The following is a 23,531-nucleotide window of genomic DNA, read 5'->3' as shown; positions in this document are numbered from 1 at the left end:
GGATAGGAAGTTGTCCCTGACAACTTCCCTGAGCAAGGGTGTTCTCTCTCTCTTTCTTTCTGTCTCTCTCTCTCTCTGTTTCTCTTTCTCTGTCTCTCTTTGTGTCTCTGTCTCTGAGGCTCCCAGCCTTTGCTGTCATCTTTCCCCTTTCCCTCCTTCCCCCTGATTGCATCTCTGAAAATCATCTCATGTCCTTCCCTTCTCCCACTGCCCACTGTCCCCTCTGGAGCTGAGGTTTTTATTCCTACTGCCTGACCTATTGCAGTAGCCCCCTAATTGCTCTTCCCACTTCTGTGTTCTCTCTATATTGCTGCCACACTGATCTTCCTTATGTGCAGATCTGGTGATGGCCCTCCTTTCCTCAGAATGCGTCTGGGGCCTGTGAAGGAGACCCCAAGCTCCTTGGCCTGGCCTTCAGTCCCTCCAGTCTGGGACCATCCAGCCTTTCCGGGCTTGTCTTAGTCACTTTCCTCAGTGTGGTCCGTGCCCCAGCCGCACTGGACGACCATCACTCAGGCATGCCCAGCACTTTCCTGCCTTTGCGCTTTTGTTCATATCGTCCCCTTTGCCTGCAATGCCCTTCCATGCCTTTCACCTGTTGAATTCTTCCTCAGTCTTTAAAGGCTCCCTCAAATGCTGCTGGTCCTGAATCGTACCATCAGTAAGGACCTTCCCGTGCTTTGAACTTTGCTCGTGAGTTTATGTGGCATCATGCACTATGGTCTTTGTCTGTGTCTTTTCCCTCCACTAGACTGAGTGCCAGGAGAGCAGGGACCAGGTCTTAACCAATTCTCCCTCTTTCTCCAGCGTTTACTGTGCTCTGCACACAGCAGCTGCCTAATAGATACACCATCAATCTCCTGCGTGACCTTTGTGTTGACCAGGTTGTAGCATTTTGCCCTGGCTGTTACTCAGTGGGACCCGGGTTCCCTGGGCTCCTCAGCTTTCCGATAGGCCGTGGGATCCTGCTCTTGACTTGGTTTGACCTTGGTCTCCCCCTCTTTCTCTTTCCCCCCCACAGACAGCACTGGCAATTCTACCTACAGGCCTCCCCCAAGGACCAAGGAGGTGATGATCAATGGGCAGATGGTGAAATTAAAATACTGCTTCACCTGCAAGATGTTTCGGCCCCCCCGGACCTCGCACTGTAGCGTGTGTGACAACTGCGTGGGTGAGCAGGCGCTGAGAGGGGGCAAATGGCTGGGAGCCTGGGAGGGAGGAGGTGGGTCTCTAAACAGGGTGAGTGCCACTCTTATTCTCTGTTAACATTCGGCCTTCAGGTACACAAAGCACTTCCCCCCCAACACTAGTGTGAGGTGGATGGCAACACAAGAATTGTCATTCCCATTTTGCATAAGTTAACTTGGAGGCCCAGAGAGGTCAAGGAAACTGACCAAAGCCCCTCCAGCCCCACTGAGCAGGGTTTTGCACCTTCACCCCCCAGCCTGGTGTCCCTGGTGATAGGCAGGCCCCACATGGCAGAGGTATAGGCCTGAATCTCAAGGCTTCAGTTTGAGTCCTGTCTCTTCCAGGGCAGGGGGTGGGGAGTGGGGGGTGGGGGCTGCAAGCTCAGCCAGGGATGTCCTCTGTGAGTGGGTCAGATTCGCTGTGGTCGCCATCGGACACAGCGCCTTCCTGCCCTCATTGTTACCAGCACCCCTATTCTCCAGGTGACCCAGGTAGATACCACAGGGCCAGAGAGCAGAATCAGGGAGCTGGAAAGGACCATAGAAGTCACCCAGGACAGCTCCTTCCTTTGGCTGAGGAGGAAACAGGGACAGAGCCAGGATTCAGAGCCTTTTTCCACTGTACCACACCGAGAAGGGGCTACAGAGGAGCAGTGGGCTCTCCTAGGTTGTAAGTTAACTGGATGACTCCTCTGTCTGTAAGGGATCGAGCTGGGCCTTGTGGCATAGGCCAACAATGATAGCTTTGGGTGAAGGCTGAGGCTGGCAGACCTGAGCTGCACTTAGCAACTGTGCTAAGTTTGGTATCAGTACAGTGAGTCCTGGGACACGGGGCCACCAGGCTGCCCAAAGTCAGAGATCTGAGACAGGGAGCTAGGGGGAGAGACAGACAGAGACAGAGATTGTAAGACTCAGGGACTGGACTAAATCATGGCTGACTCTCCAGTCAGGAGGACCCTTTGCTGCCAGCCCCTCCCTGAACAACAATCCTTTCTACACCCTACCTGCCAAACAGCCAGCACACCTTTGCTTGAAAGCCCAGGGAGAGGGGCATGCTGCCTGCTGCTGTGAGGCAGCTGTCACTGACAGGCCTAGATTTGCCTCTTTGCAACTTCTCCCATCATTCCTGGGGCCAAGTAGAATAAATCTAATCCCTTTTCTATGTGGCCACCCTTCAGATCCCAGCAGCTGGCTGTCACATCCCACTAAGTCAGGGGTTCTTAACGGGGGCTCCTTAAACTCTTTGTAGACATTCTGATCACTGTGTTCTGAGATAATTAGCTTCTATTATAATCTTACATGTTTTATTCGATGCATTTGATGCATTTATTCCGAGAAGAAAGCCATTGGTTTCAACTCCAGACTGCCCAAGGAGGGCTCCATGACACCAACAAAGCTCAGAGCCCCAGCCTTAAGTCTTCTCTTCTCCAGCTGATGTTCACACGACATGGGCTTATAGGGCTTTCCCATCTGAGATGCTGCCTTGCCGCTCTCCAGCATAGCAATGACCTCCTCAAAACATGGCGTCCAGAAGATGAGCAGAGCAGGGATGGTGCTCTGGACCCGAACCCACATCCCCCCTTCTCTCTCCCTTCCTTCCTCTCCTCTCTCTCTCTCTCCACCCCTCCCTCCCTTCTCCTTCTCCGCCTCCCTCCTTCTTCCCTTCCCTTCCCCCTCCTCTCTCCCCTTTCCTTCTCTTTCCCTCCCTCTCTTCTCTCTCTCCCCTCTCCTTCTCTTTCCCTCCCTCTCTTCTCTCTCTCCCTCCTCCTCTCTCTCTTTCTCCCCTTCCCTTCCTCTCCCTCCTTCCCGTCCCTTAATCCCATTAACTTCTTTGGTCACTTAATTGAAATACAATATGTCTGAAGCACTCTGCCAGCCCTACAGTAAGAGCTTCGTGAGCATTAGCTATCATATCACCCCTTTCTGATGACTCACACTGAGTCTTTCAATGCACTAAAATCCCTAGATATTTTTTTGGATCAGCTGTCAACCAACTCTTCTTCCTGCACCTTGGAGCTTAACATTTTGTACCCGAATATAAGAGTTTGCACATATTCCTATTAAATTTCATCTGTTGAGCTCTGGCCCCATTTCAGGGCTGTCCAGATGTTTTAAAACCTTCCTTCTAGGGGGGCAGCTAGGTGACGCAGTGGATAGAGCACTGGCCCTGGATTCAGAAGAACCTGAGTTCAAATCCAGTCTCAGACACTTGACACTCACTAGCTGCGTGACCCTGGGCAAGTCACTTAACCCTCATTGCCCCTCCAAAAAAACAAAAACAAAAAACCTTCCTTCTAGGGGCAGCTAGGTGGCGCAGTGGATTCAGCACCTGCCCTGGATTCAGGAGTAACTGAGTTCAAATCCGGACTCAGACACTTAACACTTACTACCTGTGTGACCTTGGGCAAATCACTTAACCCCAATTGCCTCACCAAAAAACAAAAAACAAAAAAAACCCCTTCCTTCTGCTATCCAGTGGTAGCTGTCCTCCTACCTTTGTACCAACTGTATATTTGATAACAGTGCCATCAGTCCTTTTGTCTAAATCATTGATAAAAATGTTAGATGCATCAGGGCCAAGCACAGATCCCTGGGGCACTCCACCGGAGACCTTCCAGATAAACATTATTCCATTGATGACTCCTCTGTGGACCAGTCACTTAACCAGTCCTTCCTTCACTCAGTGATGTTATCATGGAGCCCACCTCACTCATCTTTTCCCCAAGCAAAGTGTGGGAGAGGCTGCCAAATACTTCATTAAAGCCTAGGCAAATGGTACCTACGGCATTGTGCTGCACTGATCAGCGGGTCATGGATCTGCTATTTGCTGGGTATGCAAGCTCCCATTTTGGGAATGTCCTTTAGCAGAGCAGATTGTAACTTTTCTGGAATTTATAACCCTAGAGAGGTGTCTGAGGCTCAGAAAGATTAAGTGCCTTGTTCTTGGTCCCTTAGCTAATGTCAGTCAGGGTTTGAACCCACCCATGTCTTCCTGACCAGTCCAGGCTGATAGGCATTGGGCCCTACTGCTTCTGTTACACATTTATAATTTATGCACTGTTACAATTTAGTAACCCTGTCAAAAATGGAAAAGTGTGAGTCTGACGTGACCTGTCGAAGTTATGCAGGCATTTTGTGATCACTGCTTCCTTTTCTAGATGTCTTCTAAGCATCCCTTTAATAGCATCTAGGATGTCATCAGGAATCTGAGTTTTTTGTTTGGTTGGTTGGTTTTTTTTAGTGAGGCAATTGGGGTTAAGTGACTTGCCCAGGGTCACACAGCTAGTGAGTGTTAAGTGTCTGAGGCCGGATTTGAACTCAGGTCCTCCTGACTCCAGGGCCGGTGCTCTATCCACTTCGCCACCTAACTGCCCAGGAATCTGAGTTTTAAGCTCACTGGCTTCTGGTTTGCCAAGTCCATTTTCTTTCCCTTTTGGGGGCAACCAGGACAACGTTTGGCCTTCTCCAGTCCTGTGCTACCTCTCCCATTTTCCTCCCATGGCCTTTCAGAGGTCACTGATGCTGTCTCATTAGTCATGTCGGCCAGTTCACTATAATGCCTCAAGGGCGACTGTTGTTCTCTCACTACTCCCTCCTTCTTTACCTTCAGTACCAGCTCCTTAGGAGAGGCAGCCTAGTGAGCATAGTAGAGAGAGAGCCTCAAAACTAGGAAGACCTGGGGTCAGGCTACTGCTTTCTTTTCTTCACTGGCCAGGTGACCCCTGGGCAGATCACCCAACCTCTCATTGCCCTGGGCAACACTCTAAGCCTGAGCCACAGAGAAGATGCCAACCTGCATCGGTAAAGGGCATTTCCTCTTCCAGGAGATCCACACATGGATGAAGCAGGTCCCGTGCCATTACCTACTCTTATCAATTTCCTGTTATCCATCTTTGGTTATTTTCAGGCGAAATGTCGTTCTCCTTGGCAGAGGAAAGAGAAGCAAAACAGAGTTCAAAGTCATCATCATCTCATGTGTCCCAGACCCTCAGCTTATCATTTCTGAAGTCCCCCTTTTTCTCCATCAGGCCTAAAAACACCCTTTTTGTTCACCTTGGCTCTCAGCCTCAGGTCATCTCACACTTTAGAACTGGGGCACTGTTTTATAGAGCCCTCCATTCTCCATTCAAGGCCCTTCCTTCTCCCTTCTACACCTGCCTTATTGACATCCAGGTCAGTGTGCATTTGTGTGCATCTATCAGCATGTGCATCTCTGTGCACCTATGGCAGTCTCCTTCGATAGTCCCCCTCTTTCCTCCTTGTTAGAATCGTTTCTCTTTGGGTCTTCAGAATCTCATTCTTTTTTTTTTCTTTTTTTTTTGTGGGGGGGGGGCAGTGAGGGTGAAGTGACATCCAGGGTCACACAGCTAGTAAGTGTCAAGTGTCTGAGGCTGGATATGAACTCAGGTCCTCCTGAATCCAGGGCCAGTGCTTTATTCACTGTGCCACCTAGCCACCCGAGAATCTTGAGAGCTTCCCATTGCTGCTGGATTCCTTATTCTCCCTGCAGAGCTACAAAACATAGGAGACCACCTGTCTTTTCTTTGAAATCTGTTGTTCCAAAATGGTGACTGCATATCCATGCCTCCAAAAATCCCAGAGAGGTCCCCTCTTCCCAATGTTCCCATCATCTCCACTCTAGATGCTACTTCTTAGATGTGAAGCTGAGAGGGACCTCAGGTCATCTCATCCAACTCACACCCTCCCCTGTTTTATAAATAAGGAAACTTGGGCCCAGGGGGTACCTGACTTGCCCAGGCTCTCACAGGTAGCAGATGGAAGAGCTAAGATTTGAACCCAGAACCTCTGACCCTAAATCCATGCCTCTGACTCCTTTGGTTTGCATATGGAGATACTGAGATCACATGGCTAGCCGCTGGCATGGGCAAGACTGTAATCTGGCTTTCCTAACTCACTCAGTCTTCCACTCACCCTTTTAAAGTGTACCTGCAGTTATCTAATAAGTGGAAGCCATGGGCTCACAACTAACTTAGCTTTACCTATCGATGGATGATTCTTTGAGAACCTCCTCCCTTCATTCTTATCATTGGTTATTCTGACTAACCACGATTCAGCCACAGCAGATGTGGGTCACCACTGCCATGCCCCCTCTTGGTGTTCAGGTTAGACAGCGCCAGTGTGCATCAGACACTGAAAACCCACCCAGGCCAAGAGAACTGCCCATCTCATTTCTTGCCTAAATTCCATAAAAACTCCAGGATTGCTGCCACTCTCTGACCATGTGGGGAAGGAAGGGAGTAAGCAATGATATAGCACCTACTATGTGCCAGACACTGTGTTAGAAGTGCTTTTTACAAAGATTTTCTCATCTGATCCTCACAGCAGCCCTATGAGGTAGGTGCTGCTAATATCTCCATTTTACAGTTGAGGAAACTGAGGCAGGCAGGTGTGTTGACTTGCTCAGGGTTACAGCAAGTGTCCAAGGCCAGGTTTGAACTCAGGTCTCTATTTACTGCCCCACCCAGCTGCCTCTCGAGACTCACCTGAGTCCTATCAGAAAGGGAATAGAATACAACCTGGGTGTGAGTGGACTTGATGCTGAGGTGAGTGTGGAGTAAAGAAAACCACAAAAACTCTCCCTTATACTCTGGCCTCAAAAAGAAGGGGATGGTCAGCAATGATAGGCTAGCTAAAGGGGAAAGGGAGAAATGATGGGTGTGGGGCAAAGCACTGTCTCTCTTGGTGGTGGAGTACAGGGACTACAGGACTGAGTCAGGAAGGCCTGGGTGACCCTGGGCAACTTGCTTCACCAATGTCTGCCTCGGTTTTCCCAACTGTAAAATGGAAAGTAAGCCATACCTACCTCCCAGGATTGCTGTGAGTATCAAATAGGTTAACATGTCAGGTGCTCCAAAGACTGTAAAGTGATAAATAGACGCTGGCTACTGTGACCACTGTACCACTGCTAGCTAGCTAGCTAGCATTTATGTAGTGCCTACTATGTGTTAGGCACTGTACTAGGCACTTTACAGTCTCATTTGATCCTCACTACTAGCTGATAGTCATTGAGGAACCCTACTATTACTATTATCATGCTTATCATCTCAGCCTTGTTGTAGAGTGTTGTCAGTGGGGCCAGAGGAAGCGATTGAGTTCTTCATGTTGTTAGGAATCAGATCCAGAGTAGAATTTTCCCTGGTGGTTTTCTCAGCCCTTTGAAGCATGAAATTATCATTAAGGCAAGCCAAGAAATGATTGGCACTCTGCTTTCCGCAGGAAGTGCTTGCAGATGTGTCGCTCATGTGTCCCACCTCTGGGCCAGGCCGGTGTTTTCTCCCTTTCTCCTGTCTGGGCAGTCTGGCAGCGTGTACCTGCATAGCAGTATTGCTTCTCTCTGCCTCCTTTGATCTTCACCCAAAGCGCCCCCCACCCCACCCACCCTGGCCAGGTTCCTGGATTGCCTCACATGCGTATATCTTAAGATACAGGGTTACTTCTTCCCCATTCTTTTTGTATCCCCTGTTTATCTGGAATCAGGTGTGTCCTTCCAGAGCCAGATCCCAGCTTCAGGCTCCACTGAGTCTAGGCAGGAGTCTGGATCTCCAGTTCATTTTGTTACTCAGCTCTCTGAAGCAAGAGGTTTTCTTGCAGCTTCCTTTCTTGGATCTTGTCTCCTGTGAACTTGTGGGTATGTCTCCTGCTGTTTTTCTTCCCCCATAGCTACACTCTGTGTGTCTAGCTTGGTGGTCATGTTTCTCTCCACCCTGACCCCTTCCTCCTCTTCGGTTTCAAATTCTCTGTCTATGTTTGGAAAACCACCTACAATTCCCTTCTGCCCAGCCTCTGGGAGGTGCTCTCCATCCATGGCCAAGGGCCTGTCATTGCTTAATTTTAAGCCATGGTTCAAATCCAAATCCTCTTCTTGAATGGCCATTCCTGTCCCATGTCTGCCACCCTCTGCTGAAGCTCTTGCCTCAGATCAGCCTCAGTGAGGAGAATGTCACCTCTCACTTAAGGCCCTGTGTTCCTGGCAGCATCTCTGGTGCCCCCAGGAACCAGACCAAGTGAGCAGTGGGTAACCTCTGCCTCCTCTGGGCAGTCAGTCTTCCAGGGAGCAGCCCTCTGCCCACAGCTCCAAGGGCCCCACATGAGCTTCCTGGTCAGGAAGAGCTTCACATTGTTTCTGTTCAGGGCCTTCCTCCTGTCCTTTTCCACCTCCCTCCCCAGACTCCTTGGCACAGGTCAGGAGTCCCCTCCACTTCCCAGGTCCGCTTTCTTGTCCGTTATCACATTGAAGTCTTTCTGCTGGGGTTTTTTTTAAAGGAATGCTTTATTTTCTTTAGTAAGCTCAGTAGAGTCTGGGCATTCTTAAACCTCTTACCTTCTCTGCTAGGAGAGAGAACAATCAGTACTTTGTCCATGAGTAACAGTCACTTAGTCTGAACAGGAACACAAACATCCCATACTTTGTGTAGGTCACTGCAAGCTTTTCTCTGCCCGCCCCCATCCTTGGTGGGGCGAGATCCCTAGCCCTGGTACTTCCCTTTAGTAGCTCCCCTGGATGACTCCTGTCACCAACCACTGAGATTGTCACTTTGGCAGCCACACCCAATTTCCTTCCCTTCTCTTACCAAGCTCTCCACTGCTTGTCTTCCTTTGACTTGTCTCTTTTCTTTCTCCTCCTCTTCAGTGCTCCTTTGGGCCCTTGACTTCCCCAGCTCCTTCCATTCCAGTCCTCCTTCCGGAGTCCTTCAGAGTAGGCCCTTTTCCTCCCTCCATTTCTTTTCAAGTCAGCCAAAATCTCTTCTCCCCCTATTTGATTTCTTGGCCTTCTTCCCTGTTACAGAGCCCCCCACATCAACCTTCACAACTCCACCTGAATCAGTTCAGATCCTTCTTCCTCCTTTTCTCTCATGTTCTCTGCCGCAGAATCTAGAAGTGAAATTACAGTCTCTAAGTTCCCCTCCAGATTCTGACTCTGGATTTCCATTTGGAAAGTGGAAGTGGAGAGATGGTCACATTCTACAGGCATCATAGAATTCAGAACTAGAAGGGGCCGTAAATGCCACTCATTTCATTTCCCGCATTATACAAGGTGTCCCAAAAGTCTTAGTGAAATTTTTAGACTGTGGAGACACCCTATACAGATAGGGAAACTGAGGCCCACAAGGCCACTCCATAGAAAGTAGCAAAGCTGGTGTGCCAATACAGAATCCAGTCCTCTTTGTGTTATCCTAAGGTAGGTTTGCTTTGCACTCTGGCTTGGGGGCCAGATGGGTTTGAGGAAGATGAAGATGGCTGTGAGAGGGAAAAGCAAAGGGTTGTCCTGTTGCCTCAGGCCCGGAGTCTGGAAGGGCTAGTCCCTGACCCCCAGACTGAGGGAGCGGGTAGACCAGAGAGACACACTTTGCCTGGTCTGGACCTTGCAGCACGGCAGCGAAGGCCCTCATCTGGTTATGGGATGTCCTCCTCGGGCTGGACGAAGCTGGGGGGTGGTTCATTTTACAGAATCTAGGAAGAGAGGATTGATGTTGAGGAGAGTGTGATTGGGGTTGTTGGGGCAGGGCCTAAGCTGCTTTCTTATGGCTATGACAGCTGCTTGTCAGCCTCGGCAGCTCCCTGTGCAGGGCCCAGTGTCTGGAGCTGGGGGGGGGTCACCCCAGTGTGGATGGCACAAGGGGATGAGGGAAGGCTGGGGGAGGAGATCTAGGTGAGCTGATCCCCGATGACTGTGCAGGGAACCTGAAGCATGAGCTCATTGTGCTGGCTAAGCATTATCAGCCTAGTTTGGGGTTCACACGGGGAGCCTGTCGGGCGAATCAGTGGGTGCCCTTCATTTCTGTGAATCAGGCCTGCCCCGCCCTTCCCCACAGGCTGCAGTCTCTGGGGCGAGGCCGCTCTGGGCCTTGACCTCCCGTCCCACTGGGAACTTTCCACACCAGATTGGGTGTGACATTCAAGGGATGAGCTCAGCTCTTTCCCCAACCCAGCCCCGGCTCCCTTCTTGGGCTATTGTTTGGCAACTGTTACTCTAACGGCTCTGGGCTCCAGTGGGCGGTTCTGGGGGAACAGGGTATGTTTAACTGGACAAGACTTGGGTGGATGGCAGTCTGTCAGGAATCAATGAGTATGTATTAAGCACTTACTGTGTACCAGACACCATATGTAATTAGTCTTAACTATCTGGAGAGCTGCCAGATAAGAAAGGGATTCCTCTTGTTCTGTCTAGATCCAGAGGACAGAATCAGGAGCTTTGGGTGGGAGGGGCAGAAAGGCAAACGTTGGTCCAAAGTAAGGAAAAACTAGGGAGGAAGGCTGTCCAGAAATGGCATGGGCTGCTTTAGGCCGTGGTGGAGGCCTTCAAGGGAACACTGAGATGCCTGTTCTGTATCCCTTCTAGCTCTGAAGTTCTGTGATTGTCCCTAAAGGGGTTCCCAGCCTAGGGACTACTGGAATAAGCTAGAAGAAGGAGACGCCATCAGCCCAACAGGGTCCAGCCTTCTCTGTTGGCCTGGAGGGGAGTCCGGCACTAACCCCTTCCCTTCTCACCTCCTCTCTGCAGAGCGGTTTGACCACCACTGCCCGTGGGTGGGCAACTGCGTAGGAAAACGGAATTACCGATTCTTCTATGCCTTCATCCTCTCCCTCTCCTTCCTGACCTCCTTCATCTTTGCCTGCGTCATTACCCACCTGACTCTGCGTAAGTAGAAGGGGGAGGTGGGGAAGGGGCTGAGCTGGAACCAGGCCCTCTGGCTGTGCCTCTCTGCATTCATTGCTCTCTGCCTTTTTCTGCTCGTAGGTTCTCAGGGAGGCACCTTCCTTGACACTCTGAAGGAGACACCAGTGAGATATCCTTTGGGGGAAAACCTGCTAGAACCTATTCTTTCCCCACGCCTGGTCCCTCATTCTTTTTCCCTCCCTGTGCTGAGTGGGAGGGACTCGTCCCACTGCATGCCATCTGTCTGGTGTTTGTCCACAGCTTTGCTATAGGATCTGGGGGATGGCTCAGTGGGTAGAGTGCTGGACCTGGAGTCAGGCAGACCTGAGTTCAAATCCTACCTCAGACTAACAAGTCACCAAAAAACCAAAAAACAAAACCCCTCTATTTGCCTCAGTTTCCTTTTCTGTAAAATGGGACTAGTAATAGCACCTACTTCCCAGGGTTTTATGAGGGTCAAATAAGATAATTTTTGTAAAACACTTATCAAACCTTTGAGTACTATGTAAGTGCTAACTATTGGTATTATTTTTACTGTTACTGCTGTAACTACAACTCCGGTGACTATGATAACTACAACTGCTACTCTAGGTTGTATTTCCCGAGTCCCCATGAAGTGTCAGGCCTTGCCCTGGGTGCTCAGGCACTGTGAACCAGGACTCATAAATAAATGGGCCTCTTAGACTATCCAGTGCCCTAGAACATTCTATACCCAAAGTTCTCCACAATTTAACTCCTGGGAGCCCAGAATCCTTCAGGTGCCCCCCCTTCCTGGCCTCAGTCTGGTGCCAGTTGCTACAGAAAAGGGAGGTGGCAGGGAGGATTTGGGTGATTACATTGCTTTGCCTGCTAAAGAAACCAATAAAAAGGGGGTGGGTGGTAGGTGGAGAAGGTTGTAGGGTGAAAGGGTCAGAGTTGCAGGGCTTTAAACGAGGATTTTAGCAACTGAGATAGATTCTATTTGGGGAAATGAAGTAGAGGCAGAAATCCAGGGATGTATCAACAACTATTGCTAAAAGGAAGGAATGAAGACCAGTGGGTTCACAGTTGCCCTTCCTCTGGGCATCCTTTGTAGCTAAGTTCCCCAGACCAGGAGGTGTTCAGGAGTGGGGAAGGGCAGGCCTCAGTTGGTTGGTTGGGGGAAGCAGTCTGAAGCAAGATGGCAGACTTCCTTCCCACGGCAAGTTCTCTGTGTCCCAAGGTCCTCAGCCCTATGCCACATGACTCAGTTGTCCAGAAAGGAAGCACACCGTCAGGACCCAGGGGAAGAAGTGTACGCTCTAGGCACCCTGGGCTAAGGCCCTGATCCCCCCTGGTGAGTTATGGTTCTGCTTAGGGTCTCAGAAATGGCTGTCCTGGCCTAGCTCCTTCTTACAGCATCAGACCCTGGTGCCTTGAGAGTGACTGCAGGCTGAGCTTTACTGTCTGCCTGGGGAGCTAAGTCATAAAGTGCTGTTTACCCTTATCTTAACAGATAAGCAAACTGATCCAGAGAGGGGCCGCCCCAGCTCCCAAGTGACCTGGGTCCCCTGACGCCAGGTCCCATACTCTTTACCCTCATGCCACTTATACCATTTCTCAGAGATGGATGGCTCTGCCTGCCTGGCCTCTTCCTCTCCACTTTCCCTGAAAACTGGTTTCCTTGACCTTCCTCTCACTGTGCTGGAGCTGGTGATTTGCTTCTTCTCCATCTGGTCCATCTTGGGCCTCTCAGGGTTTCACACTTACCTCGTCGCCTCCAACCTGACAACCAACGAAGACGTGAGTACAGCCCAGCCCTGTCCTGTTTACCGGGTTGCGTGGGAAAGGCTGGGGTGATGGTCATTGTTAGCAGAGCCCTGAGCTGTGCTACAGGAAAGCTGCTAGGGCCTTGGAGCCAAAGGGCATCCAGGATGCTGGCCAGACCTCCTGACCTGAGCAGGAATCTCTTTTCAACATTAGCTCTTTCAAGCCTGAGTCATCTCTGCCCCTGCTTATACCCATTGCTGCTAGTCCCGGGCTCTTGGGCCAAGCAGGCCCCTTCCCCAGTGACAGCCTAACTTGGTCACATTCTCCATCCTGGCCCGGGCTTCCTGCCATTGTTAGCTGACCCTCCTATGGAATACCCTCCAGTCCTCTCCTCTGACTGCCTCATGCCAGGTGTGGTCTGACCTGGGCCGAGGCCAGCAGCACTCTTCTGTCTCTGCTCTCCATTGGTGCCATCTGTGTGTGTGTGAGAGAGACAGAGACAGAGAGAGAACACCCTGCGTCTGTGTTTCCTATACCAGCTCCCAAAGGATGAGCATCTGCCACCCCTGGAAGGCAACCTCAAGTGTACTTTGAGCTTTTGGGCTTCTCCTAACCCTGTGCCTGCATAACAAGGCCATGGCCCCACCTAGGCCTCAGCCTTTCCCAGAGAAGTAGTACAGGGGAAAGAGCATGGCATTAAGGTAGAGAGCCCAGCACAGTGTCACTCTCCCTGGGCCTCAGTTTCTTCCAACTGTAAATCTTGGGTCCTGTTTTCCAGGCTCATTGAGGAGTCTCTGTCAGGTGCCATCTGGCCTTTGCTCCGATAGCAGTAACTGGGGAGGAAAGCCCCCAGCACCTCAGTTAGGGCCCTGTGGTGAACTTTTGGAAGGACATGGACGAGAGGTGCTTGCCCAGGAGAGGCAAGCTTGGAAGGGTTACAGTCTGCATCATGAGAGAAATTCTGAATCCCTGAGAGCACAGACTTATTTGGTTCACTCAGATTTCTATAGTGCTTGAAACTTTCCAAAGTGCTTTCTCCAACAAAAGCCCTGTGAGGTGTGCAATACAGCATTTCTTTTGCAGGTAAAGAAACAGGCTCATCAAGGGTCTAACTGTCTTGGGTGAGTTCAGGTTACCAGGCTCCAGTGAACTGCTTCATCCTGGGCTTCTGAAAGAACAGGCCATTGGGATGGCTGAACTACTGTAAGAGAGCTTTGAAAGGTGGTGGCTAGGGGCAGCTAGGTGGCACAGTGGATAGAGTACCAGCCCTGGAGTCAGGAGTACCTGAGTTCAAATCCAGCCTCAGACACTTAACACTTACTAGCTGTGTGACCCTGGGCAAGTCACTTAACCCCAATTGCCTCACCAAAAAAAAGAAAAGAAAAGAAAGGTGGTGGCTAACAGCAGAAGCATCACGCACCCGGAGAAGGGCAAATGGCCCAGTTTTCAAAAAGGAAGGAAGTGGGAGTTTGTAAATGGAAGATGGTGAGATTTTACAATTAGTTTAATGACTAGAACCCAAGAAACGTCCTGAGTGTTGGACAGCAGCCTGGAAGGAGCTCTCTGGGCTTGGCCCCCATACTCTTTAATACTTTTATCATTTACTTGGGTAGTGGACAGAGGGCAGGCTTAGCAAATCTTCACCTGTCCCTAAACCAGGAAGAAGTAGACAGAACACTGGATGACAGTGTCCCAGACTCTCTTGATGGTCTGGAATGCCAGGCAGAATCAGATTAGCTGAAGTTTGATAGACGTAAATATGAAGTGTCATCCTTGGGCCCAGTGAAGCAGTTTCACAAGTACAAGATGGAGGGCAGGAAAAAGCCAGAGTTTAGGAAACGACAAGGCTAATGAGTCAGCGTGGGAGCATCTTAGACTCCATTGAAAGAGGTTTCTTGTCCAGGACTAAAAGGATGATGGTCCCACAGCCCCCGGCCCAGGCTGGGCCATGGCTGGAGTCCTGGGTGCAGCACTGTGGGCCGCCTCTTAGGAAGGATATTGAAGAATTGAACTGTGTCCAGACAAGGGCAACTAGGCTGGTGAAGGAGCCTGAGCAAGAGGAAAATCATTCTGATTCCAACATGAAGACAGTAAATATTTCCATGGAGGCTTAAGGCTTTCCTTCACGATAGGAAGTGCAAACAACTACCTTTTACAAGCGTGGAAACTGAAGCACGCAGAGGTAGAAATGATTTTGTCACACAGGAAATCGCTCTGGCTGGCTGCACATGGTGTTTGCGGGCTAGTTTGGGTTGTGTGGAGCAGGACTGATTTTTGCAGCCAACGAGAACTGGAGTTAATCCTGGGCGCTCTCAGGCTTTCGTAGTAGGAGCATCAGCTTTGGCCAAGCCCACCAACCCAGAAGAACTTTGAGAATGGCCTGGCCGTGGACCTGGATCTCTCTGGTCTAAGTCCCCCCACAGCCAGATTTGGAGAGGCTCATCCTCATGCCGAAGGCTGTATGCTGCCATTCGGTGCTCTGCCTCCGCTTTGGTGGAGAGGGAACAAGTGTGCCTATGTTACTCATACGGTCCTCCGCCATCAACGCCATAAATCCCATTTTACAGATGAGGGGAGCTCCTGAATCCTCCTGAGGGCCCTCTGCTAGCTGTGTGCCTCCAGGAGGTCAAAGAGAGAGAGAGACACCCCAGGAGTCGCAGGAGCAGTTTGTGGCAGCAGAACTGCCCACTGATGGAGACCCAGACACACAGAGTATCATGAGTGATACAAGCCAATGAGAGGTCATGCAGGAATCCCCCCACCCCGACCCTGTCATCCCTGCCTCTGAGGGGGAGAGGACCCTGCTGCACAGGAACAGCAGAAAGAGGAGCCCCTGAGGTTTGAGGTTGTAGAAGCAGAACAGGCCCTGTGCTGGCCCTCCTGAGTCTTCCCCTCAGCCTGGGGAGATGAGGTCCAGCTGCCTCCCCCTATTCCCGAGTGCACACACCCAGATGGGAAGCTGTCAGGGCAGCTGGACTGCACTGAGCACCTGAGAAGCAGTCCGGAGGGGAGGACACAGGGAAGGAAGGAGCCAGGCCTCTGGCTATCAGAGTGTGGTGGCCACTGGCTTGGGCTCTGCCTCCTTCCTGCTTGTGACGTCCTTGGGCCCCACCCACTCCTGTCTGCATCCAGCCACATATGGGTGTGAGTGGGAGCCCAGAGCCCACCTCCCCTAGTGGTGTTTGGTGAGGACTTGTTCTGCACCTTCCCCCAGCTCTGCCTTTAACTTGGCCCCTTCTCCTTTCAGATCAAAGGTTCGTGGTCCAGTAAGAAAAACATGGAGGCTTCCACCAACCCCTACAGCCATAAAAGTGTCGTTGCCAACTGCTGTGCTGTGCTCTGTGGGCCTCTCCCCCCCAGGTGAGCAGCCCTGCCTGAATCCTGCCCCCCACCCTTCCCGGGTACCCTGGGCCTCACACTTACAACTCTGGGGCCTCTGAAGCCTTCCCAAGCCTTCATCTCTCAGCCAGGCAAGGTGGGGGCCCTGTCCCTAGGGGGGGAAGGGGGGGAGCCAGAGGGTCATCCTAAAGTGGAGAACCAGAAGGGGCTATGGAGGCCACCTGCTCCAACGTCTCCGTTTTCAGCTCAGGGAGGGGGAAATGACTTGCCCAAGACCATACAAGGAGTGAGTAGCAGAGCTGGGCCCTACTCATCCAGTGCTCCCAGAGGTGGAGGGTGGGTCAGAGGCAGGAAGTCTTCCTTGCGCAGGGCCTGGTGGTCCTCTGTGGGATAGAAGTCCTTTCCAGAAGGTTTTGTGTAAGTCTTATACCTGTATAGGGTACTTGCTTTTATGAAGTGAAGGACCACCCATAGTGGACCTGTTAAAGTTGGCTGTAGTGGTGTATCTGGGTGTCCAGCTGAAGTTGCTGAGGGCTGCCAGGTGCTGCCTGCCTGGGATGCTGAAGTCAGGGTGGCTTCCCTGGCTGGTGCCTCCGATCTCCCTACTGATGGTGGGGGTGGGTGTTGGGGCGGGGTCCTCCCTGCCTCAGCCTTAACTAGAACCCCAGTCCCAGGGCCTGTCTCATCACCAGAGGGAGCTGCTGGGTAGCACTGGGTATGAGTGGTCGAGCTGGCTTGGCTGGGTGATAACTGATCTCTCTGCTGGCATAGAGTTCTTACCCCCACCCCCAGCTGCCTGGGTGACCACAGGTCAGCCGCCTCATCCCCTTCCCTGATCCTCCTCTCTGTAGTGTGACCTAGATGAGGTCCAGCCCTTCCTGGAAGAGAGAAGGCACAGAAAGCTGAAGCCATGCCTAGGCCCAGCTCCACTTTACCCATTGCTTTAGGGCAGTAGAACTTAAAGTGAGAGAAACCTTAAAGCTCATCCAGTGCATCCTTTTCATTTTCCAGAGAGAAACTGAGGCCAGAGACATTAGGTGACTTGCCAAGGTGTGACCCCACATATTAAGTGGCAGAGGGGGGATTTGAACCCAGGCCCCCTCCCCCTAGAGCCAGTGTCCTTTAACCCTGTGCCACATTGGCTGTTAAGGGAGCTTTGACTTCAAATCCAATGCTCTTGCTACTGTACCCTGCTGTCTCTCAGCCTCATCCCCCTTCCCTTCCTCCCTTGGTTATAGGAACAAGAATTAGAAAGCCTAGTGAACACAGGAGGGAGAGAATCTGCAAGAGGCCTAGACGATCTCATGTAGGTTCTTCATGCCCCATCAGTCATCAAGCATTTATTAAGTGCCTACTGTGTACCAGGAACTGGGCTAGGCTCTAGGGATACCAAGATGAAGCAAAAGCAGGCCTTCCTTCAGTGGATGAAAATTCACCTTCCTCTCTTCTCCATTGAGAAAGAAAGAGGGAGGGAGGGAAGGAGGGAGAAAGGAAGGAAGGAAAGAAGGGAGGGAGGGAGGGAGAATCCTGTTACAGATATGTATAGTTGAGCAAAACAAGTTCCCTCGTTGGCCGTGTCTCAGTTTGCCCTCTGACTCCACGAGCCCTCTGTCAGGAGGGTAGACAGACAGCATGTTTCATTGTGAGTCCTTTGGAGTTATAGTTGGGCATTACATTGATCAGCGTTCGTAAATTTTTCACAATTGAGCATCATTGCAATGTTGCTGTTACTGTTTACGATGTTCTAGTTCTGCTCATTTCACTTTGCATCCGTTCACAGAAATCTTTGCAGGTTTTCAGAAGCCATCCCTTTCATCATTTCTTTCAGCACAATTATATTCCATCACATTCATATTCCACAACTTGTTCATGGGCATCCTCCCCTCTGGCCTGCACCAGCTCTTTGGTACCATAGAAAGAGCTACCAGAAATATTTCTGCACCTCCAGGCCCTTTTCCTCTTCCTTTGATTGCTTTGGGGCACAGACCTAGTAGCAGGCATTCAGACCAGTTTAGTAGCATTCCCCCAAAAGGAAGTATTAGCCTGTGGCTACTCCCACTGAGAGCAAGGGCTGGTAGTGATGGATGGACAGCCCTTCTCTCTTCACCACCCCCTAAATGTATATGCTTCCTGTTTCCCCATCAACCTCCAATCTAGAAAAGTAATCACTGGCGATATTCAGACAGAGCCTAGAGGACCCCTTGGGGATATTGGAGATTCTTGCTTCAAGTAGGGCTTGAACTAAATGTTCTCTGAAATCTCTTCCAACCCACATTCTGCAAGGGTGGAAATTCCAAGTCTCCCTGCTCTGAAAGGCAGGGGGCTGGAGCGGTGGTTGCCCTTCTTCCTGGGCTTTTCTCCCTGGGCCTTGGCCTTCCTCTTCCCCTCCCTGTGCATGCGTGCAGAGGGCAGGCACAGGCTGCTTGGTGGCAGACAACTCTTGACCCAGTGGGTGTCTCTCTTTTGTGTTTTTGAAGCTTGATTGACCGGAGGGGGTTTGTGCAGCCTGATACCCAGTTGCCCACTCCCATCAAGAATGAGGAGCCCCCCTGTGGAGCCAAGCCGGATGGCAGCATGGTAGGAAGCCTCCCCTAAAGGAAACTGAGTGCTTGCCAGCCTGCCAGTCCCTCTTCCCTGCGCCCACTGCCTCCCTGTGCCTGCTGGAGCCGCCCCTGCCCCACTGGGTAGAGCTACCCAACACCCAAGTCAAGCCTCCTCTTTATTTCGGCACTGGCCCCCCCCTTCATGGCTGAGCTCTTCTGTTGCTGCCCCTTGCCCATCCTCCGCCTAAGTTCAGGAGCCACGTGGAAATGACCAGAGACTTCCTGCTGGCTCACAGCCGTGAGGCAGCAGAACCTCCAGCTGGGCATAATGGAGCTGGGCTGGGTTGGGGTGGGCTGGGGAAACAAGTGCCCACTTGGCCAGAGAGAACCAGTTTCTTTGCCTTTTATCCCCATGTCTAGCCGAGTATGGATAGATGTGGGTGTGAGGGGGCCCTGGGCCTTGTGGAGACCATGGACAGCTGTCACGGTGACAGTTTGGGGCCAGGAAGGCTCAGAGCTGGGAGAAGAGCAGATCTTAGAGGCTGGGACACTGCCCAGGGCTTGGGGCCTGTCTTGTAAGGAAGAAGCCAGGGTTACCTTATGGTGAGGGGAAGCAGGGTGTCCGGTGCCAGCAGGAGCTTGATTGGGGGCGGGGGGATCTCTGGGAACAGAGTGACCCAAGCTCATTAGACTAAGCAGTGAGAGCCCTTCTGTCATTCCCCCAGTCTTGGTCCAGGGACCCTCCACCAGGCCGCCCTACCTCCCCAGTGTGGGTGAATCACCCACACACTCACACGCATGCACACAAACACACACACTGGCAATACTTGAAACTGGTTTTATTGAAGCTGCTGGGTATTTTGCACAATTTTATAGAACTCTTTTCTACATAGAATTTTTAAAAGAAAAAAAAAATCCTCAGCCCTGTTGTTGTTTCTCTAGTGCTGGATGGTGTTGGCAAGAGGCAGGTTGGTTTTGTGATTTTGTTAAGAGACTTTCTGACTTGTTGTAAAAGTGTGTGTGTGTGTGTGTGTGTGTGTGTGTGTGTGTGTGTGTGTGTGTGTGTGTTCGTTCATGCATGCCTGGCTGATTGGTTGGATGGCTCCCACTCCCCAAATGCCCTGCGGTTTAGCTTTTTTGATTCCCACCCCACCTGTGGAGATCTGAACCTAGCAGCCACAGGCAGGGAACCAGATGAGGCATGGGCACTGGGAGACTGAATGAGAGAGAGAGAGAGAGAGAGAGAGAGAGAGAGAGACTGGTTGTGAATGGCAGTGTGGAGTTCCCCGGGAAGGGGTGGGGCAGTCCCATTCTAGGTGTCCTCCCACCCTCTCTTCCCACCCCTCACCCCCTCCCAATCGGAGTCCCACAGACTTTGATGTCAGAAAGCTGGTGGCTGGGTGACGCCAGGGCCCCCCCTCCCTTCCCCAAGCTGGGCTTCCGGCCTGAAATCTGCCCCAACAGGCCAAGCGCATTTGGGTGGGGTTATGGGAGTTTCGAGAGATTTGAACAATCCCTGCAACCTATGTCCCCTCCCCCCAAGAAAGAGCATCAGAGAGGCTGGACCCAGTTGAGGGTGGCAAGCCCACTGACTAATGCCCCTCAGCCTGTGACTTGGGGGACAAGGGCTGCTGGAGGGAAGGAATGAGTGGAGCTTTAGTTGTGGGGAGATTGAGTTCCTGGGTTCCAGTTAGGCCCAGTCCCTTCCCTCTTAGGCACCTCTTAGGACCGTCCTGGGTCCTTTGCCCATCCACTCTGGACATTCCAAGACACTACTGAGAGGAGCTAAGACATTGGGACACTGCCATGAATGTTCCCCCCAGGCCCAGGGGCAGAGGGCTGGAGAGCCCGTTTGTCTAGAAGTAGCAATTGCCCAGGGACCTCATAGAAAGCTCAAAGCCGCCTGAGCGTCAGTATCCTTGGCCCTGCGGAGGAAAGCAGGGGGGAACTGGCTTGGGGTGGGGGGAGCCCATCTGCCTCTCATTGAAGCCAGTGTTCTTTGTTCCTGCCTGTAATAAAATTTTTATTTTTAAGAGTTGATTTGCTTTGGTTGGTTTTATTTTTCCTTTGAAGGTGGCGGGGGGAGCTGGTGGTGACTCTGGGTCCCCTCTAGCAGAGGCATAGCTGGTTCGGGCCTGTCATTTCACCCAATTCAGCCGAGGTTGCAGACCCCCTAGACCAGCTAGACCAGGCTAGAGAGGGTGACAGATAGCCGCCCGCGCCCCCCCCCCCCCGCCCCAGGGTAGGGATGGAACTGAGCCTTGGCAGGAAGTACCTTAGCTGTCTATCTTCATCTCCCTCATCTCACCCACTTTCTCTCTGAGGTCAGATCCCCCTTGTCCTCCTTCCCCTCACCATCTTCATCTGGTTCCTCCATCCCAGTAAGCTCTGAGTGACTTGGAAGACCGTGGATGCCAGTTTTGGAGTGGGGGCTGCCCCACTTTGTGCCCAGGGGAGACGTGCCATGCAGACACCTCATAACGCTGGCACTCTCCGGTATCTCCCCTCCCAGGAGGACACCTGTCAGGACTTTGCCATCTCCTGCACAGCCTGAGGGGAGCTAACAGGCCTCCTTGCTGAGGGTTAGCTGGTAAGACCCTGCCTCCCTCCCTCCTGTTGGTGCCCACCCCTCATTTCACCTTCATTGCATGCCTCACCGAAACTGCCCATCTGTCTGGTGTGGTGTGGTGCGTGTGAGTAGGTGCTCTCTTGGAGGACTGGGTGGGGGAAGCTCACCTCAAGCTCCCCCCAACCCCTAGGAAGGAGGATGGAGGGGCAGAGGGCTTAGGCTGAGGAAGTTAGCACCCTCTCCCAGCCAGGATGGCGCTTCATGGGGGAGCAGGGTGGAGGGCCCTGCTCTTCCCTGGACTCGGGGCCTCATCGTGCTGGTAGCCACAGGCTGGAGGTGGGAAGAAGTGACTAGTCAGCAGGCCCCCCTCCCCCAAGCTTTCCTGGGCTCTGGCTGGAGCAGAAGAGAGCTTCCCAGCCTGGAGGTAGTGCTGTGCTGGCCCAGGGAGTGCCCAGGCCCTAGGTCTCCGTCATCCATCTGCGCTTTCTGCCCTGCACCACTTCTGGCTTGATTTGGTCCATTCCTTGCTCTCTGTGCCCTCCACGATCCTTGGTTGCTGTTCGGGGAGGGGGCCACATCCCTGTGGTCTGTGCTCACTTTCCCCAGGCCACCTCCTCCTGTTGCCTCTCCTTCCTGAGCTGGTTTACTTCTAACCTCTCTCTTCTCCTTCCTTGCTGTCCAAATGATGGGGTACCTCCAGTGTGTGAGGGGCCTTAAGGAGTTTTTGAGGACTGCAGCCTTCTGCCTCTCTGGGAGAAGCCCCGAGAAGGCAGGGCATCCAGGACCCCCCCCTGCCTGAAGCCTCTGCCGTCTGCCGCCTCTGTGCCTCCAGGGTCTGCTCAGCAAGGGTCCCTTCCGTCTCCACCCCCTCCTCAAGGGGACAAAGACCCAGTCCCAGAAGAAGCCTGTTTGGCACTTCCCCACCCCGAGCTGAGACCCGTCCTATCCCAAACTGTTAGAAGCCATAAAACAGCTGCTAAACCAGTAAGCAATCCCCTCTCCTGTCCTGTTTCCCAAACTTGTTAAGGAGCCAGGGCCCTTCGGAAATCTTGCCTTACTCCCCACCCCCTCCCCCAAGCCTAGGCACAACCGTTGTCTAGCTGAACAAGTTTTCTTAGGAGTCTTTCGTGCTGATGACGCTGTTGAACAGGTTAGGCGACTGTTCTGAGCAGCAGTGGCCTAACTCTGTTCCCATGAGGCCACTGGCCCCCCTCCCCTTTGAGATTCAAGGTGATACGAGGCCCTTTGTCCCTAGCTCTCTGGGCCCCGGTTGGAAGAAGTAGGACTTGGCCTACAGGAATGAGATTAGAGGGAGCTGCGGATCCAGCCAGATGCCTGGGACCAGAAAGGGGTGGAGGGAAAGTGGGTACTTGTCTCTCTCTACCTTTGACCTTTTTTTGAACCAAATAAAGAGTCTCCTTGCTGTATACTTCCTGATTTCTGCCACTTTTACTCTTGGGCCGAGGGAGAGAAGGCCTGGGGGGTGGCTTCAGTGACACCCGGTGTGACCGCTCACAGGGCTCATCTCCCTGGGAGGTCGGTGGGCCAAATGCCGTTGTCCCCATTTTGCAGAGGGGAAAACAAAGGTAAAGTGAGGTCACCTTGTCCGGGATCGCGCTGTGCCTCAACCACAAGCCGTCGGCCAGTGGAGCATTTTCTAGATGCTCGACCTTGGAGGGTCTGAATGCTTCCTTTTCAGGTGAGGAAGCTGATGTCCGGAGCTGAAGGTGACTTGTCCAGATTGGGGCAGGGTTTGAGCCCAGACCGACTTTACATACACTGGCAGTGTAGCCGACAGCCAGGCTAACATGGGAGGTGGCGGTGAGGCTGGGGCAGCACACTGGGCCTGGCTTCCCTCCCTTCCCTTTCCAAGGGTTCATGATGCTCCTCTTAGTGCCCTAAATGTCTGACCTAGGTGTGGGTCTGGATGCCCATGGGGCTGCTGAGCATTGCCAGCCAGGGGGACAGGGAGCTGGCCAGGGCCCTCAACCCCGGGGGCAGGTGAGCCATGGGGACCCTGAAGAACACCTCTGGCTCAGCTCGTCCTCACTCCAGGCCCAGCCTGTACCACTAAGCTCAAACAGCCTCAGGAGAACCCCGTGGGCTAAGCTCTATTATTAGCCCCATTTAAATGATCTGCCCTGGATCCTACTAAGCTGCCAGAGGCAGGATTTGAACCCAGGTCCTCTGTGCACCACACCAGGCTTTGGGGAAAGCCCTTTGTATCCCTTATGTACATAAAGGTGTGTATATATGTATTTCTATATATTTCTTTTTATTATTATTATTTTTTTTTTGCGGGGCAATGGGGGTTAAGTGACTTGCCCAGGGTCATACAGCTAGTAAGTGTCAAGTGTCTGAGGCCAGATTTGAACTCGGGTACTCCTGAATCCTGGGCCAGTGCTTTATCCACTGCGCCACCTAGCCACCCCTGTATATTTCTATTTCAAGGTTTCACTACCATAGACCACAGCCCCTCTGCACAT

At 52.2% G+C, this 23,531-nt stretch overlaps 1 protein-coding gene across 3 annotated transcripts in view; it reads left to right on the top strand.

The window, feature by feature from the left end:
- Positions 1-22,474, top strand: part of ZDHHC18 (zinc finger DHHC-type palmitoyltransferase 18) — a 37,686-nt gene extending 15,212 nt beyond the window's left edge. Inside the window, exons 3-10 of one of the 3 annotated variants that reach the window (XM_043994963.1) lie at positions 1,022-1,171; positions 10,711-10,848; positions 10,948-10,996; positions 12,525-12,627; positions 15,842-15,954; positions 18,411-18,510; positions 20,989-21,066; positions 21,746-22,474. In XM_043994963.1, coding sequence (XP_043850898.1) covers positions 1,022-1,171; positions 10,711-10,848; positions 10,948-10,996; positions 12,525-12,627; positions 15,842-15,954; positions 18,411-18,510; positions 20,989-21,030 — 695 coding nt within the window. In that variant the 3' untranslated portion in view covers positions 21,031-21,066; positions 21,746-22,474. Of the gene's footprint in view, positions 1-1,021; positions 1,172-10,710; positions 10,849-10,947; positions 10,997-12,524; positions 12,628-15,841; positions 15,955-18,410; positions 20,515-20,988; positions 21,067-21,745 lie in introns of those variants that run through there. The other 2 variants (XM_043994962.1, XM_043994964.1) reach the window with 2 other exon arrangements.
- The last annotated feature ends 1,057 nt before the right edge of the window (positions 22,475-23,531 follow it).

Source organism: Dromiciops gliroides, chromosome 3 (genome assembly GCF_019393635.1).
Source record: "Dromiciops gliroides isolate mDroGli1 chromosome 3, mDroGli1.pri, whole genome shotgun sequence".
Taxonomy (NCBI): domain Eukaryota; kingdom Metazoa; phylum Chordata; class Mammalia; order Microbiotheria; family Microbiotheriidae; genus Dromiciops; species Dromiciops gliroides.
Note: the sequence above shows the minus strand (reverse complement) of the source record. Positions and strands in the feature narration are given on the sequence as shown.